This window comes from Vespula vulgaris, chromosome 16, assembly GCF_905475345.1.
Source record: "Vespula vulgaris chromosome 16, iyVesVulg1.1, whole genome shotgun sequence".
NCBI lineage: Eukaryota > Metazoa > Arthropoda > Insecta > Hymenoptera > Vespidae > Vespula > Vespula vulgaris.
The window spans coordinates 3,800,983-3,819,955 of NC_066601.1; the positions used below are offsets into that span (position 1 = coordinate 3,800,983).

Here is an 18,973-nt window from a genome sequence, read left to right on the forward strand (position 1 = left end):
TATAACATCGATATCGATACTTCGACGTATCTTATCTACTAATAAACACCAATCACGTTCAACCTAGAGGAATGTAATTGGTGCGTTGGAAAAATCAATATTTCCAAGCGCCATCTGGTGGGATTGATTGTAAACATATGTCGATAAATGTTAGGATAGTTCAAAGTCTTTCTAGTAATGTTTCTTTCTTGTGGCTTGTAGATAGATTCGTCGGTTATGTGGTTATGGCATACCGGTAGCAACGTCGACGCCATTTTAAGGAGTGTTAGTGTCTAAAGATGCAGTTGTTCCTGTATTCGTTTTAATTAATCGAGTGAGAGTAAAGTTGACGTATTATTATAATATTTCAACAAAATGACGCAATTTTTACCTCCGAATTTACTTGCGCTTTTTGCTCCTCGCGATCCAATACCTTATTTGCCACCAGCCAGCAAGCTTCCACACGAAAAGAAGAATGGAGGATATATTGGCGTTGGAGCATTTCTCAAATATTTTGAGGTAGGTATTATTTCCTTCGATTCAATAGACGTGAATATTTTTTATACGTTTTTATGCTACAAGTGATAATATTTTTAATGATATTTTTTACAACGCAGACGAATTTACAAGATTGTAAAAAGTTTCATAGAACTTTCTTGAACCATACAATTTTCAAACGTAATTAAAAAAAAAAAAAAAAAGAAAACAAATACTGCCAAGTTTTTTGTTCTTATTTTTAGCGAGTTATTATGTAAAATTGGAAGCATTTATACTTTTATTCATCCTCAAAAATATGTTGCATGTACTCGGTAGCGATACAGTTTTGGTTAGCCGTATTTGCATAAGTTTTATTTATAACTTCGCAATTTTATAAACATAAAAGGATCCGAAAGATACCCCACCACCTGTACGCGTTGAAACTCGAGAAGAACGTTTGGAACGCCGTAGGAGAGAACGTGCCGAGCAAGTTGCTTATAAGTTAGAACAAGAAATAGCAGTATGGGATCCTGCTGGTATTCCAAACGTGACTGCGGATCCTTTTAAAACTTTATTTGTAGCAAGAATAGTGAGTATTTATTCTACGAGTTTGCAACGTCGAATAAAACTGGATAAAACGTTGACAGAGTTGAAGGTTAGATATTTTAAGATAAGTTATTAAAGCAAGCATACTGTTTTAGAATTATGATACATCGGAATCAAAGCTCAGGAGGGAATTTGAAGTCTATGGACCGGTAAAAAAGGTATAAAATAATATAGGATGATTTCTTTAACAAGACTATTCCTGCAATCGAATTTCTATCTAATCTGAAGATAATTATTTTCAGATTGTGGTAATTCATAATACAATAAATGGCAAACCTAGGGGATATGCTTTCATTGAATATGAGCACGAAAGAGACATGCACTGTAAGTAACAGTCCATAAATGTAATATTTCTTAAAAGCCTCCGTGAGTCCATAGTCTGGAATCTCACCTTTCTTAGCATCACTTCCAGCTAGATATAGTGGGGCAGGGCTATAGTTAGGCTACCCATTTTCATTGGTACTTAACCAGAAGGTGTGGGGGGTCCCACGATACATCCATGCAGGAATACCATTCTCTAAATACATATATGGTAAACGATTCAAATGAAAAAGAGAATATTGGCTGTCTTGATTAATGCAGTTTTTATCTTGTTCTTGGTACAGCGTGGTGGCCGCTGCCGGCAACTAGTGCCGTTCACTATTCCATGCAAAATCCCTGAACCTGCCTGATATGATAGGTTTGTATGTGTGGTAAGATCCAACATACAACAACGTTTGTTAGCGTCTATGCTTATCCTATATTTCTTCAACGATTTTAATTAAACTCAAAAAAGAATTTGAACAAATTTGATCGGGATGAGTGTTTAGTATGGCCACACTCTTAAAGTGTTGAAAAGCAGGCGTTTTGATTACTTTGATTTGTGGTTTTATTTTGACGCGACATGTAAAGTTAGCATTCTACATTGAAATTGATTGGTGGGCTTAGGGAAAAGGTTCAGGGACACGGTCGGTGAACAGTCACATTGTTATTATTACATATATATTTCGATCATCGTCGAATATAAATTTTCGGGTAACATTGCTACGAACTACGCGTTTTTTTGCTAAAAGTTAACTCTACAAAGATTAGGAGTCATTCAAATTAGTTCGATATCATCACTAGGCAACGCGGAACGTACATTGATGAAAGTTATTAACATCATACACATAATCGTAGGTATGTCATTATTCGAAAGTAAAAACGTTACTCTTTTATTCAAATATTCAACACTTATAAGCAAGGGTAGAGCATCATAGAGACTTTTGCGAGAAGCAGTTTGATAGGTTTAGTAAAAAATTCATAATGCCGATTAGTGGAGTGTTGTTATTTTTATTATTATTATTATTATTATTATTACTACTACTACTACTACTATTATTACTATTATTACTATTATTATTACTATTATTACTATTATTATTATTATTACTATTATTATTTATTATTGTTATTGTTATTGTTATTCTTATTATTATTATTATTATTATTATTATTATCATTATCATCGGTATTATTATTAGGGTGCTATTTTATTAGTCGAAATTCTATTATTGTCAGAATTGTCAACTTATCAAAATTAATTTTATTTTTTAGTATATTTTGTACGCTCAAGTCCTGAAACATATCAATTTCGATATAGAATACTAATTTATCTTGCGATATCATCACTTGCTCCGTAAAAAAACGTGATCTGAAAGTCTGCAAATATGATTTAGCATGCAGATAATCTTTCCCTTGCTTTCAAATTCGGAATTTTTACAAAAGTGGAAAAGTTCTTTGCCCGTATTATTAAAGTTAACATATACTATTAGAGAATTCAGTATAACATTACGTAACAAAGCTATAAAATATGTATGAATTGCGCACGGTTTGGTTGTAAGTAAAAAAAAAAAGAAAAAGCGCACCAGGTAAACGCAAAGTAAACTTCTTCGGAGATTGAACGAACATACGAAGACTGGGCACCTTCCCAATGAATAGCGTACGCGCTGGCCTACTCTCGCGAGTCTCTTACAAGTTCATTTCACTGATTAAAAGTACTTCTAAGCTTTGTGTTAACTTCCGTACGTAAGTAGCCGCGGTAGGTATTTTTTGTATTTGCTATACTTTTTGGAATTTAAACATGTAGTATTTAAGGTACTTGAAAGTCTGCATACCTCATTGCTGATTACTGTGCAAAGGATAGTAACGTACAATTGTGATTTTATACAGTAAGATGAGATCGTAGTACCACGACTTATTCCTTCTTATTTCTAAAACGTAGCGACGTATAACGCACAGTAACTCTCTCTGTACTGCTTTGCCTTTTCGAAAAGAAAATGAGGCATGGTACAGCGAGTGTGTGTTTAGAAATATCTGACTATTCGACAACTGGTATATACTTTCTAATTTTACTTTATAGAATAGTGGACGTTACGAATAAGAAGCACATGATCAGGGATAATGCATGCAGATACCTTATTATCCGTATCATGCATAAAAATAGGATACTTTACTTACTGGTTTGGATGACTTCGTTGTAAGGAAACTATAAACACAATGCATATGTAGATACTTTTACCAATTATCCAGGCTAACACATAGCAAATCTATCTTCATCGTTACCCAAAATGATCGAGTAAAAAAGTGATAAAAGAAAAAAGTAAAGAAGAAAGTCGAGTCACAATTGTTTCTTCATATACATAATCTTTTTAGCCCGTCCATAAGTATAGTACTTGACCTATAGAAAAGATTTGGTTAATTGCCTCGAATTTAAAGAGAAAAAAGAATAAGTAAATGAATGAATGAATGAATAAGCAAGTACGAATAAAAAAGAATAAATAAAAACGATAAAGAAAGTATATCTTAGATGGTACTATTGATTGTACACAAAGAGTGATAACGTGTACATATCATAGCAAAATATCATCTATGATGATTCTCCATTTCGAATTGGTTCTCAGGGATTAAGAGAAATCTCATAATAGCATAACGCGTAGTAGTTGAGTGATCTTGATTAGATTGTAATTTTCTAATGATACTTTTAGCTGCGTATAAGCATGCCGATGGTAAGAAAATAGATGGTCGCAGAGTGTTGGTTGACGTGGAGCGTGCAAGAACGGTAAAAGGGTGGCTCCCTCGACGACTTGGTGGTGGTCTAGGTGGTACTCGCAGAGGTGGACCTGATGTGAATATAAAGCACTCCGGTAGGGAAGATAACGAAAGAGAAAGAGAACGATATCGTCTCGAGCGAGAGAGGGAAACCTCAGGACGAGGGCTGGACAGGGACAGGTGAATGAGCTTCAAGAAATTTTTTCCATCGAATTAAAACGAGTCGAATGTCGAATCGTTGCTTACACGTGTGTCTGTGTGTATTATTTTCTTTCTGTTTTTTTAGGGATCGTGATCGTTTAGACAGAGAACGCAGAAGGTCACGCGATCGTAAACGAAGATCAAGGAGTAGGTCACGCGACCGAAAACGTAGACGTAGTCGAGATCGTTTACCGGATCCTGACATTGAGGAAATTCAAAGAGACGAACGACCACGCGACAGAAGAGATCGCGATCGTGATCGAGATCGTGATCGAGATCGTAAAAGGAGTAACGATCGTGATCGCGATCGCGATAGGGATAGGAAGAGAAATAAGAGAGACAGAGATCGTGAGCGCAGGGATAGAAAAGATCGTGGCGATCGTCAAGACGAAGATACCAAGGAAATTCGTATTAAGGAAGAACCTTTGGATGGTATATCTTATATATACATAGTTCAAAAAGAGAAAAAAGATAGTCCATGCGTAGTCTATCGCATTTTTTGAAATTTCGCTTCCACGCATTTGACCACGCGAAATATCCTATTCTATTTTCAGATTATCCCGATTATAGTAACACGTTTTCAACGTCAGGATCGTATTTCACCGCGGTCAAGTATGAAGATGATAACGATCAAGAAGTCGAAGAAAAATATAGAATTCCCGAAGGTCGCCCTGATCCACCCCCATACAATAATTACGACTCTGTACAAGATTATTGATCTCAGTAATATGCCTTATGACGTTTTCTCTCTGCCCGCGACGAATCGATGCGACCATCAATAATGTTCTATTGTATTTCCTATTGTTATTAGTGTAATGCTGTACTTACCGCATTTGAGTACCGAATTGTATAGTGGAATGGAAAATTAATGACCAGATATTCTATTGGCATATTGCAAGGTAAGCAGCTTTGATCTACGTTTATAATTAGCCGTTCCTTGGTAATTAATTTAGAAATATATATTTTTCGTCGTTGGAACGAAAGGTAAAATTCCATTGAAATTTTTAAGATTGGAATGTATTAAATACAATATTCTAGCAGTTCAAACAGAACCTCGCAATATGGAACACACACAGAAGTTCATAAACGTTTTCAACCTTATTGCTACCACGAATAAAAGTACTGTCACTCGCTGTATTTGTACATACATAATATGAGTATATGGATGAATTGAAATTCTTCATGATAACTGCTGCATGTATATTTATATATGTATATATGTATATATATATATATATAAATATATTCATATATGTGTATGTGTGTATATGAATATATGTATATATGTATGTATATATGTATATGTATATATATTCCAATAAAATAAAGGATATAATTCATCTGTTAGATACATTTAAGAAGCATAAATGGCTCTTCGTAGGATTAACATTCTTTTTTTTTTTGTTATTGGATCATATATCTTTTATTTTATTCTTTTTACGTTTATTATATCTATATGGAATCGAAGAAAATGATTATGGAAGTAGATTTATTCTGAGACGTAAAGGATTATGAAGAAACGAGATAATATTTTTTTTTAATTGGATATCTATCTGTATTTTATATTGTTAGATGTGAGGAAATGTCGAGAAAGATTATTTTCCTACGATTTGAATTTAACGCCATTTTGTTTGTAACTACGCTAGTTTTACCATCTAGTTCGAATCCCTAGATAAAAATCAATATATCATATTTAATTGCATTTTTAAGTCGAGCAATGGATAGAGAAAAAAAAGAAAGAAGACACCGCGTTTTAGTGTTCGTCCTACGGAAATGACAATTTCTTTCTCGAACGAGTTGAAAACTCGTTATCCAATCGAAATACCTTTTTTCGTGTCGTAAATTGCTTGGACGAGAGCTCAACGACTTTTGCGTATTTCCGGTTTAACTGTTTCCTCTATTATGTTTTCGAATAATATTTCGTGAAGAAAAATGCGAATTATTCTTAAGAAAATAGTTCTTTCATTTCGTCAACAATTATATTAAAAATAATTCAATGTTGTAAAGCTGAGTTTAAGATGAAAATTTTGAAATATATAATCGATAGACTATCGGAACTATACGAAGGTTATGTGATCTTATTGCAACTGCATTGTTGCGGTAAGTATATGCACTTGTATAAAATAATTCTTTTTCTTGCTCTTTATTTCTTTCTCTCTTTTTTTTTTTCTTTTATAACGTTAGTATCTTTTTTAGAAGTCTTCATTATGCAGTTTTGAAATAATCAACGCTTAGCAGTACGTATTTTTAAGTTAAATATTTCTTCAATGGTAAGATACATTTTACTGTAATTATTCGAGACAACCTACAATTTATTTTACTTTTTATTTTCTTTCTGTATAATTATTCGATTCATTTTTTTTGTAATCGTTATGATAAGATACATTTAACTATGAACGATTATCGAATTTGTTCGAGATAACTCTAGTAAATCACGATTAATTTTACGTTCTATTTGATTTCGCGTACTTGTCGATGATCGTCGATTTAGGTTAGCCGCGAAATTTGAAAACAAGTATTCGAACGATTAATGAGAAACGAGTATCGTAAGTAAATATACGCCCATTTTAACATTCCCAAACTACCAAGCTTTCCTTAATATTTAATTATTCTTTCGGCCGAGTTATAAAGTACTTTTTTTTTTTGTTCTGTGCTCGTTGGCAGTAGCCGCGGATGGAAAGTTAAGTTGCGAATGTTTTAGTAACGAAGCTGCCTCCGCATTACACTTTTATGCGGCATCGCAGTTTCACGACTTCTTTTTTATATTTTTTATTTTTATTTTATTTTTATTCATTCTACGTTTTTACAGTAACTCACGAAGCATATATACACAGATATATACATGTAAGTTTTTGAATCCACACACATACACACATACGTACATATGTACATATTTATTCTATTCATCGCGTATACTATTTTATAGAAAAACATAGTTCTTCGCGATTCATTAAAAATTCAATTGTCTCTGTTAAGCAAATTAAAATGTTTTTCTTTTCTTTTTCTCTCTCTTTTTTTTTTTCAAATATCTAACTCAACACGTAATTGAACACATGTATTTTTCGTAAATACTTACAAATACAATAAACCATGCAACGTTGTTAATTATATAACAAATTCACAGTTTGGTCAACAAGGTCTTTGTTTCGAAAAAATAATAAAAAGTGGCAATTATTATACATTTTTGCTATGTTAATTAAATCCGCTATTGTATCCAAAAAAACTGTCTTTTGTATAGACGAGAGAAAGAGAGAATAAAGAAAGAAAAAAAGAAAGAACGTGCGAATGCATTGGCATATTTAATATTGGACATTGCAGTTTTGTTTCGTTCAAAAGCGAACAAATACAAAACTTATTTCACTTGGCAATATTTGTTGGCTTCTTCTTCATCGTTCAATATGTTATAAGAAAATTTGCATATAGTATATATATATACTCGTTTGTTTTTGTACGAGATAATACTTTTTAGCAGAGTAATCGATCGATTTCTCAATGTCGTAATGACTTTTTAAGATATATGCTCGATAAAGTATCACATAAATTTATATAGGGTTTGCGTTCCGCTAGAGAAACGTGATCGATCGATCCTTGAGAAAAAAGGGCTAACGATCTTCCCTAATAAATTTCATTTTAACGTAGCCAATCAAACATGCTTAAAAGTTATAGCCGAACCGTAATGACATATTAGCACGGATATTTTCGTTTCTCCCGAACGAAGGGACATAAGGAAAATAAAGTAAAAATAATACGAAAAAAATAATGATTTAAGTTATCAAAGCAAATAAGCCCAACTTTCTCGACTAGTTCCACCCCGAGCCTCTGATCCGCAAGGTGCTCAATTATTAGCGCTGGGGATCGGTTTCGACGAGAGAGGGAGAGAAATATAGATAGATAGACTTAGCTGGATATCGTGGATTCAACGATGTGGAAGCAGCGTGGAGGTGTATGGCAGAAAGAAAGAGAGACAGAGAGAGAGAGAGAGAGAGACAGAGAGGAAGAAGGATGAGGAGGTGACGGTTGGAAGAAGGTGGGAGTAAGGTAGAGGGAGGTTTGAGATAGGGAAGGGAGAAAGAGAGAGAGAGAGAGAGAGAGAGAGAAGGTTAGAGGGTTAGAGCAAGATAGAAGATTCGTGGATAGGGCGCAGGTGTGTCGAACAGTCTGTCTCTCTCTTTCCAACGAGTATATGCGACTATGCGCGCGCGAAACCGAGCACCGAGATAGAGCAAAGGGGAGAAGGGTGGGCGTGTGACAGAGAGAGAGAGAGAGAAAGAGAGGGGGTGAGAAAGGGATAGTAGTGGGGATAGTAGTAGTAGAAGTAGAAGAGAAGGAGGAGGAGGCAAACCGAGGGAACAGTGTGGTGTATACACAGGTAGATGGTAACAGACGAAGGGTAAGAGGAAAAGGGAGGAGATTGCCAGGGGTTGGAGGTGGAGAAAGAGAGAGAGAGAGAGAGAGAGAGAGAGGAGGATGAGGTTGGCATGGAGGTGGTGGAGGAGGCAAGCTTGGTGCGTCAGAGCCTGCAGTGAGCCCGGCAGTGAGGCGAAACGTTGGGCTCCGCGCGGGAGTCTCGTGGCCGCCCGCTTTTCTTTCAGTCGGGGTGCCTTTTTCCATTACACCCGACCCCCTTCTTCTTCTTCTTCTTCTTCTTCTTCTTCTTCTTCTTTTTCTTCTTCTTCTTCTATTACTACTACTATTTCTATTTCTTTTTCTACTTGTACCACTGCTACTATTACTATTACTACTTCTACTACAACAACAACAATAACAACAACAATTATTACTTTTTCTTCTTCTTCTTTTTCCTCTTCTTCTTCTTCTTCTTATTCTTCTTCTTCTTTTTCTTCTACTTGTATCACTGTTACTACTAATACTTCTACTACTGTCACTGCTCGATCATATTAAATAATCGGTGTCGACACACTGACAATTATTCTTCTTTACTATTACTACTACTACTACTACTACTACTACTACTACTACTATTACTATTAATACTACGACGACCCAGACGACGAAATTAGTAACAACCGGCAACAGAAACAAGCAGAGAACCACAGGAACAACGACGACGACAATCGTGACCGAGGACTCGTAGGCATCACAGCGTCCTCCCAAAGGCATGCATGCACGCTCGCTCGCTCGCTCGTTTGCTCGCTCGTTCGCTCGTCGCATCACACGCACGATCTTTTCTTTTTCTTCTTTCTCTTCATTCTTCTTCTTACTTTTAACATGTCCATCGAGTTCGAAAGGATCTAACGAGGGAATAAGAAAGAGTTGGAAAAGAAGTGAATGTATGAAATGAATGAATCGTATGAAAGATCACGATCACCTCTCTCTCTCTCTCTATCTTTATTTCTCTCTCTCTGTCTTTTTTTTCATTCTCTCTTTATCTATCTATCTTTAACTATCTTTCTCTCTCTGTCACTCTCCTCCCCCTCTTCGTAGTAGTCAGTGAAAAAACGCGTGCTTACGGTTAGGCCGCGTTGACCTCGAGGACCGGTCGAATACGATCGAATCTTCCGAAAGTCGAAACGAGCCTAGACAACGGGGCTTCTTTCTTTCTTTCTTTCTTTTTTCCTTCTTCCTTCCTTCCTTTCTTTCTCTCTTTCTCTCTTTCTTTCTTTCTTCTCTTCTACCTAAAGTCATCGAGTTTGTTTCTCCGAAGAAGAAGAAGAAGAAGAAGAAGAAGAAAAAGAAGAAGAAGAAGAAGAATAAGAAAAAAGAAGTAAATAAGTTGGAATCGGTGATTAGAAATAATTGCAGAGGATCGGTGTGCAGGTGACGGACCTTTTTTTCGTGAGGAGGGAGAAGAAGAAGAAGAAGAAGAGGAGGAGGAGGAGGAGGAGGAGGAGGAGGAAGAGGAGAAAGAAGAGAGGTGTAGAAGGAGAAGGAGAAGGTGGAGGAGGAGGTGGAGGTGGAGGTGGAGGTGGAGGTGGTGGATGGTGAAAGAGGGGAATATAGCTCTGAAGGGGTGAGGTAAAGGTGGGTGGGTGCATTCGGTGGTGCAGACGGCGTGCGGCGTCGTGTGTTGCCTCTCTTACCCCGCGATCTCTCTCACGCACCGCCAATGCGGCTGAGATCGCGCGATCCCATTGGCCGACATCGTGCCGTGGTGTCAGCGATGGGTACGTCCAGGTTCGACGCTCCTGCTTGACCAAGAACGTCCTGCGGAATCCTTCGCGTCGCGTCCTTCTCTCCTCGAAACGTTTCACGAAACTTCGCGGTCCGGGAAAAGAAAATTGAGAAGGAAAAAGTGGATGGATTGTGTATATATATATATATATATGTATATGTGTATTTATATATATGTATATATATATATAGGATCCACATATACATATGTATCGTAATATTACCAAAGAGAGAAACGGTGTGTGTTCAGTGTCATCTCGTCTTCGTTCCTTATTTTCCGTGTTCGTGCACCAGGACTAATGTCCTGCGACTCAAACGCATCCTTTCTTCTGCACCAACAACCTAAGAAGAACTCAGCCAAGGTCGTTGATACCTTGCAACGATGACTACGACGTGTCCGTCTTTGACGACTCGCCATGGTGTACCTTTTTTGCGAATAAGTTCGTCCCTTATCTTCATTTTGTTCAGTGTCCTATCGTATCGCTAGGATATTCTTTCGCTTTGTTTACTCGTCAATCCTCTTCTTCTTCTTCTTTTTATTTTTCTTTCTCTTCTTCTCGAGGAGAACGAGCATACGAGAAATTAACGACGTCGATCTATCGTAAAGAAGAATCGGTTCGCTTTTCTCTCTTTCTCTCTCTCTCTCTCTCTCTCTCTCTTTTCCTTTCTCCCCACGAAAACACGTGGGATCATCTGCCATTATTTTTTTTTCTCATCCCTCTTTATCTCTCTTCTCGCCATCTCTCTATCTCTTTCTTCCCTTTGTAATCCGAATCTCACATCGTTATTCCGTGGATGAACCGTTAGAAAGCGACCTGTAGCGTTTGGATCGAGCGTTGCCAAACACGCGGCTTCTCTCACCCTCTCGATAAGATCATCAGAGTTGTGGTCACTTGATTAGAAACGTCAAAATCTCTTAACGTATCTGTCTATCCATCTATTCGTCTATCTACCCATTCATCTGTCTATCCATTTATCCATCGATCTATTCATCTGTCTAGATCGATTTATTAAAATTCAAGAATCCCTTATTCGGATTTCGTCGCTGTTCATCATTCGATCGTGATTTTTCCTTGGTTCAAAGAGGTCGAAGAGGATCAGGGAAAGGGGTGGTTGGTATGAATGCGAGACAAAGTGTGTCAGTGGGACGATAGCCGAGGTTTTAGTGAATGTAAACGCGTTTTCTCTGCGTGCTTGAGCTTGCTTGCCTGCCTGCCTGCGTGTCTTCCTTGTTTCTATCGTTTCTTCTTCTTCTTTTTCTTTTTCTTCTTCTTCTTTTTTCTTTTTTCTTTTTTCTTGTTTCTTTCTCTTTCTCTCTATTACCATCTTCCTTAATCACACCAAGGAACAAAAGAAGATAAATCCTTTTGTTCCGAGTTTATTCGAATTTATGAAGAAAGAGGGAGAAAGATATTAGATATGGAAGAGGGGTGGTTGCTTGGCAATCGAAAATTTACGTGATTTTCCTTTGCAAAAACTTTGTCATTTTTCGTGCTTAGTATTATACGAGAACGTCGTTATCGTGCCGGTTTGAAAAAAAAGGATCTCTTTGGGAATCCTGGACTGTCGGTGGTTCTTCTTCTTCGTGACTGAGAAAGGAGTAAAAGGAAAGGAAAAAAAGAGGAAAAGGAAGGAGAGTGCAGTGCGTATCTACTTACCTGTTTTATATCCTCCTCCCCTGCCACGTCATGCATGGCCGGTGAAAGTTCGCTTCAACGAGTGCATTGATCTACTGAAGTTAAGAGGTAAGAGAGAGAGAGAGAGAGAGAGAGAGAGAGAGAGAGAGAGAGAGAGAGAGAGAAAGGGATGATTGAGATATCAAAGAGATATTTAGTTCAGCATTTTCGAGATATCAAAGAGACATCGAGTTGGACATTTTCGAAATATTAAATGAGTTAGAAAATCGAGATGATTAGACGAATTCGTGGATTGTTCTTTTTTTCTTTTTCTTTTTTTTCCCTTTCCTTTTATCTCTACACCACGCTTAAAAATTACAGAAGAGATTAATTTCACGAAAAATGGGGGATGAACAATTTCGGTATGATTAATCGATTCGTTTATCGCTTATTACTAAATCTGCAAAATTATGAGGACGTGGCAAAGTTTTTGCACGAATAAGAGGCTCGGAAGGGATCGTAGATTTTCCAGTTACTCCTGTTTCATAATTCATTTTTATTTTTCCTCTTTTGCGATTTAACGTATCGTATTGCTTGACAAAGCGTTAACGAGTATGTGTCATCGAGGTAATTTCATACTCGTCAATCACGATAATCCTTCTCTCTACCCAAATAAGGATACGACTTGAAAACGAGAACTTGTGTTTCCAGTAGGTGCTTACGTTAAAACGTATGTGCAATACTTTTCGCGTCATTAATCATAAGAAACCGTACGAGATACCGTTTGCAACTGTAATGGAACGCGTTTCATCTTATTAGCTCTTGTTACTATGCTAAACTCATTTTGTTCTAGATTTAATAGAGAAATTACCTTATATACGTTTCGTTATATAAGAAAAAAAAAAAAGAGAAAAGAAAGAGAAGAAGAGAAAGAAGAAGAAGAAGAAGAAGAAGATGAAATGCTTATGATATTTCTGGAATTTTCATAATTAAAAAATTTTTCTTTTAGAAAGTAACGTAGAAATCGTTTTTATCGACTCGGTAGGATTGAATTTTCGAAAACACCTTCTTCATCTTCTCTCGGTGCGTTTCTCTTCGACAAAGATCGATTTACGTCGACCCAGAGCTATTTTTAATGCCGTAGTGAAACGGATTAATTTCGTGCGGTTCTGTTCCGTCGACGGATTCCTCGCGTCGACTCCTTTTCGGGATAAGGTCTTGCACATTTAATGAAACGATCCAGCGAAAGCTTGGCTCAACTTTTCCATTTAGTTCGACCGAGTCTCGTTTTTCTTTCTTTACTTTCTTTACTTTCTTTATTTTATTTTATTTTATTTTATTTTTTTTAATAAATCGCTTGCAGAAGAATCTTTTGTTTCTTCTCTCTTTTTTTTTTTCGATTTATTTCCAGCCATGATGTATTCCCTTGAAAATTTCTTTTTCTCGATAGATATTTGTGACAGAGATTTGTATTGCGGATACGTGTTAGTAAATATTTATTTAATACACAGGTACATACACCTACGTACTTGTTCTTAACAAGAACTACCGGATATTATATCGTGTCAATTTAACAGAGATTTTCAAGATAAATCGATAACACACAAGCTCGACGTTCGCGGTTCTTTGCGTCGTTCGACACGAGCGCGCGAGTTTAGTTATATATAGATCGTGTGAACCTCGCACTATAAACGGGGATAACTTTACGGTCGATCTAATAATTTCGAAGCTGGTCAATTTACGAAGGCTGCCATCTTCGAAATTCAACTTTCCGCTTTGCGATCGGTGTCATCGTATAGTCGGACAATAAATAACAGTAATAATAATAATAGTAATAATAATAATAATAATCGGTATTGCGATCGAACCGTAAACCTTTTTGTTAGAGCTTTCGCATCGTTCCATACTTTTTTTTTTTAAATTTTATATTTAACGCGAAGTAAAATTAAATTTCAGTTTTTTCTCTTTTTCTTTTCTCCTTTTTTTTTTTCTTTTTATTTTCGGTTATTAAAATATCGCCATTTTCTATGTATCGCATACGATCTACACGCGTACGTACGTAGATATATTAAATTCCTCGTTTGAAAAACAATCATCAATGATTTTGACGAACGATAAGTAAAGAGTGCAGTATCGTTCCGAATAAAATTTTATATTAATAAGAAGTCGTATGGAAAATATCGATTTATGCAAAAATTGGTTCGTTTTAAAGGCCATCGTGATAACTCGGAGTTCGTGGGGTGAACGTGCTTAATTCAGAAAACATCGCGATAACGAATAATGTAACGAGGAAACGAAATTAATATCGAGTTTGTTAAAGAAGATTCTCGTTTGTCGCGATGAAACATTTTCGATGATAAAAATCGTTTCGTATTGCACGGCTTTTTTTTCTTCCTTTTCTTTCTTCTTCTCTTCTTCTTCTTCTTCTTTTTCAATGATAACGAGAAAAATGCGTCAACTATTTCGAAAGATTACGATATGCGTTTTTTTTCTGTTTTTTTTTTTTTTTTTTAATTTAGCCTAAGCGGATCGCACAATTTTTATTATTATGCTGCGTGTAATTGAATCGGAACGAAAAGCCACAGGTTGTAACAAATTATTCCCCGTACGGCTTCGTTAAGATCTTTATTATACCGCTAACGATTATCGCCGCGTGCAACGCCATCGTGCGTTTCGGATAAAGTTCCGTGCGATACGATTGCGGAAAAAAATTGCATTTTCTTTTTCTCTCTGTTCCTGTCTTTATCTCTCTTTCTCTTTCTCTTTATCTGTCTCTCTTTCTCTTTCTTTCTTGTTACGAATTCCGATAAAATGCAAACGAGGGAGATATAAACCAATGATCGTATGCACGCTGGTGTAGGTAAACGATAAGCGTTCGTTCTAAAATAATAACATTCTCGAAATTTTAGAAAAAGAATTTTTTTGAGAAAAAAAAAGAATATATATATATATATCTACATATTTAACACTTTTTAACATCGATATCCGATATAACTCTGACTCTTTTCCAATCTAATTTATTCTTCTCAGTATTGAATCCAACACGAATTTGATTTTTTTTTATATACATATATTACATCAAAACGAAACCTTCTTGTTACATCGAGGTATTACAAAGTAATGACCTTGCATAGACGTGCGGAACCTAGTAACAACGCGGTAGTAAAGAGAAAAAGATAGAAAGAAAAAAAGAAATACAAGAAGCATTATCAGTTAGTTCCAAAAAAACATGCATAGCAAATTCGTTCGTGGAAACACTTTAAAAAGCTTGTACTTAGTAAATAAACATAGTACTCGGTCTGCAGCGCGATCGATCGAGGTCAGTACGCGTAGAAACTCGGTAAGGTCGACGCTTCGATGATTGTTCCGCGCTTGGAAGGAGCCAGGCGATCGCATTCACGTTTGCCGCGTCCTCGAAGCAGAGAAATCTGTCGTCAAAGGGAAAAAGGGTCGTTGAGGAGAAGAAGGGAAGTCGAAGGTCGAGAGGAAAGGGCTGAGAGAAAGAGAGAACGTGTGCGTGTATGTGGTTGCTGCTGTATGTACGTTGTGTGTGTATATGTGTTGTGTATATGAGCGTGTGTATGCATGAGCGTATGTGTGAGAGAAAGAAGACAACAAAGAGCATTAAAATCGTATCTCGGAGCATCGGGATTATTTCTTTGAAAGAGCAGAGGAACGCAGGTGACGTAAATCGAGACGACGGCGTACCGGAGAGAGAAAGCTTCGAGGAAGCTAGAGGAGGAGGAGGAGGAGGAGGAGGAGGAGGGGGAGGAGGAAGAGGAAGAGAAGGAAAAGGAGGAGGAGGAGGAGGAGGAAGAGGAAGAGGAGGAGAAAGAGGAAGAGGAAGAAGAAGAGGACGAGAGGTGGCGTAAAAGAAGGAAGAGAAGAAGGTCGTCGAGGAGCGAACTTTCTGAAAGAAGAAGAAGAAGAAGAAGAAGAAGCAGCAGCAGCAGTAGCAGCAGCAGTTGCAGCAGCAGCAGCAGAAGCAATAACAGTAGCAGCAGAGAAAATAGCAGGCCGAGGGATAAAAGGAGGTGAGATGTGCAGAAGGAGGAGAATTCGAAGAAACTCTTGGTGCGTGTTTGTGTAGATCGTGGTCGAAGATCGAGAGAAAAAATCGAGAAAAAGAAAAATAATAATAATAATAATAGTAATAATATTAATAACAACGCAAAAGAGGGAACGAGCAATAATAATAAAAGGGGGGAATAGATCGAGGTTTCGTTGTGCGTGATAGAATATAAAATAGTGAAGTTTAATTGCATCAAAAGTGTCTCGGGGTTTTGAAAGTGATTAAAAGGAGTGATTCGCTGGGCCTTAAAAGGCTGTGAAGATATCAAGGAGGATTAGATGGTGGAGGTGCTCGAGGGCCTGGCTCTGGAGGCAACGGGGCCGTGCAGGGCACCTCGCACCTATCCAGGGCCGGGCAAGCTAGCGGCCCTTAAAAGCAGCGTCGCTGCAATCGTCGACGCTGATATTATATTGAGACTCGTCTTTCCTCCTTGGTTCTTGGAGCCCAAGAAGGGCTCCTACGTTCGGAGCGAGGCTGGCGAGCGCAATGTGGCAGAGCGGCGGCATTGGCGCCCATGCGGCGAACAATCCGTGGATGAAGTTGATGGGCATCGTCCACAAGGAAAGGAGACATCACGATTCGGGTTCAGTTGCCGCCGCTGCGTCCGGGGCCCAAGGTTCAGCTACCACCGGAAGCAACGATCGTACCCTCAATCAGTGAGTTTTTGCAACGTTTCTTTTATTACTCTTATCTATTCGGCTATATGTCTTATCGGCTATAGCTCTACCAGAGTATTACATATTATTACAGTATTTTTTTTTTATATTACTCTCGATATACGTCGAGATTACGCGATATAACGCGTATGCGAAATCTTTCAACGCTTCGATTTGAACGATTCAAAGACGGTGGAAGGATTTTCTTTTCAAGGGAATAGGTCAGAGACTTGGTGGCTGTTTTTCTTTTTTTTTTATCTTCTTTCTTTTTGTTTTATCTTTAATTAAAGCAGAGGTATCTTATCGCATAGGCGAGATACAGCTCGTTCTTTCCGTTCTGAAAGTCCGACGTTGAAATTAACATCACCGATTAAAGCGACGACCAAGGTATAAAATCCTCGTGGTATACCTTGTTGTTATGTAAAATAGTTCGTACATACATATATACAGATATACGTATATATGTGTATAACTGGCCCTTCTATACAACGAGTCATACAGTTTTTCGGCTCTGCTGCATCGCGAAGCGTGCATAATATTAACGATCGCGAAAGCAATTTCCCTTGGCTTCCGCATTACGTACGTAGCTATATACCTTTTTAACGTAGTTTTACACTTATAAAACGTTAAGCGTTGCCAGTGACATTCGGGATAGATCCTCGAGATCATTCGCGGGAGGTTTTTTTTCAAAGGAGATTATTCGATATTATGTATCTCTCGAATTTGATACGTCATTTTGCGACTGTTTCTATTTTCTAAAAGAAATATTATCAACTATTTGTACACGCGTATAGGGTGCTCCAAATATTTGGGATAAAATTGATAACATTAGAGAAACATTTTCATTATATTTCTATATATATATATATATATACGAAAATATTTTTTGAAATATTATTCCTGTATCTATCATGAAAGGGATGAAACGAAAAGAAATATTATATATATTATATATATATATATTCTTTTCTCTATTTTCTCTTCTCCTATTACGGTTGGAACGAAATGGAAGACACGTCAAAAGGTTTAATCGAAAATATTTTTTCAAGTTTTTAAGTACGGGCATCGATCATCGAGTCTTAACTCGCAAATGCCGTTCTAGAGTCCTATTATCGTCCACAGCCCAGTATGGTTGGGACACACGACGCACGAGCTTACAACGAGACGAGCTTGGCTGACAAATCTCTGCTTTAGTCATGACAATGACCCTCTTCCATTCGGAACGAAGACCTATTGCCTCGCGTGGCAGCATCGCACTTCCGAAAACGATGGTGCTTCTTCTTGGTGACGCGTCGAACACCGGAGCACGTATTTTCATTCGAAAGTACTTTAACTTCGGTCTCTCTTACACGATCTCAGAGGTATCCCTATCTTTTTTTTTTATCTCGCACGCGATTTCTTACTCGTTGTTGAACGTTACTTTCATACACATGTATATGTATATATACATATATAAAAGAATATATACGTATATACATATATTTATATATAGATACATATAATATGTAGTTAGTTTATTTTTGGGTTTTTTTTTTGTAGACAATTGCAGAGCTGATTTCTCTCTACGTGATTATTTCTTCTTTATAAGGCTCTACGTTTCTTTTATTATTTCTTATTCGTTTCCTTTTTTTTTTTCTTTTGAATCTTAGATTAATATCTAGTCGATATATTTAGAATATCGATATATATATATATTCTACTTGTGGTTAGTTAGTCGATTTTAGATAATCCAAGTGTCGTTCAAATGATTCAAAAAGTTTGCACGTATAATATATTCGAGTATAGTAGATAGAATAAAAATTGTGATAATTATCCATCAACTGGACGATGGTTTGAATATTTTTATCGATTCAAGCCAATATTAAAATCTTTCGATTATTGCATATTAATATTTCGATCTTTTATTCGCTTGGATCGATTTTGAATGAGATAGTTTGTTACGTTATTATTATTATTATTATTATTATTTAGTACGATAACAATTGTTATTACAATTATATTTTTGATATTTTTCTAATGGAGAATATTCTTGTCCCGACAGTTTTAACTTAATGGCGAACGTATTTAGTGTTTTTTTTACCCACTCTCTTTTTTTTCTTTTTCTTTTCGTTTTTTAGAAGAAAAATAAATAATACTCACACACCGGTAGTAAATATTCTCGTGGG

At 36.7% G+C, this 18,973-nt stretch overlaps 2 protein-coding genes across 6 annotated transcripts in view; both read left to right on the forward strand.

The window, feature by feature from the left end:
• Nucleotides 1-198: 198 nt before the first annotated feature.
• On the forward strand, nt 199-6,394 carry LOC127069719 (U1 small nuclear ribonucleoprotein 70 kDa-like). Its single transcript, XM_051007092.1, is given in 9 exon segments — nt 199-498; nt 863-1,045; nt 1,158-1,220; nt 1,305-1,386; nt 1,668-1,712; nt 1,715-1,741; nt 4,068-4,311; nt 4,418-4,764; nt 4,887-6,394. Coding segments are annotated over 9 exon segments (1,299 nt in total). The 5' UTR covers nt 199-354; the 3' UTR covers nt 5,051-6,394.
• A 2,461-nt stretch (nt 6,395-8,855) lies between these two features.
• The window catches only part of LOC127069704 (potassium voltage-gated channel protein Shaker), a 136,102-nt gene continuing 125,984 nt past the window's right edge, over nt 8,856-18,973 (forward strand). Inside the window, exons 1-3 of one of the 5 annotated variants that reach the window (XM_051007048.1) lie at nt 8,856-8,923; nt 11,964-12,209; nt 15,747-16,808. In XM_051007048.1, coding sequence (XP_050863005.1) covers nt 16,639-16,808 — 170 coding nt within the window. In that variant the 5' untranslated portion in view covers nt 8,856-8,923; nt 11,964-12,209; nt 15,747-16,638. Of the gene's footprint in view, nt 9,424-10,656; nt 10,905-11,963; nt 12,210-15,746; nt 16,809-18,973 lie in introns of those variants that run through there. The other 4 variants (XM_051007047.1, XM_051007046.1, XM_051007045.1 and 1 more) reach the window with 4 other exon arrangements.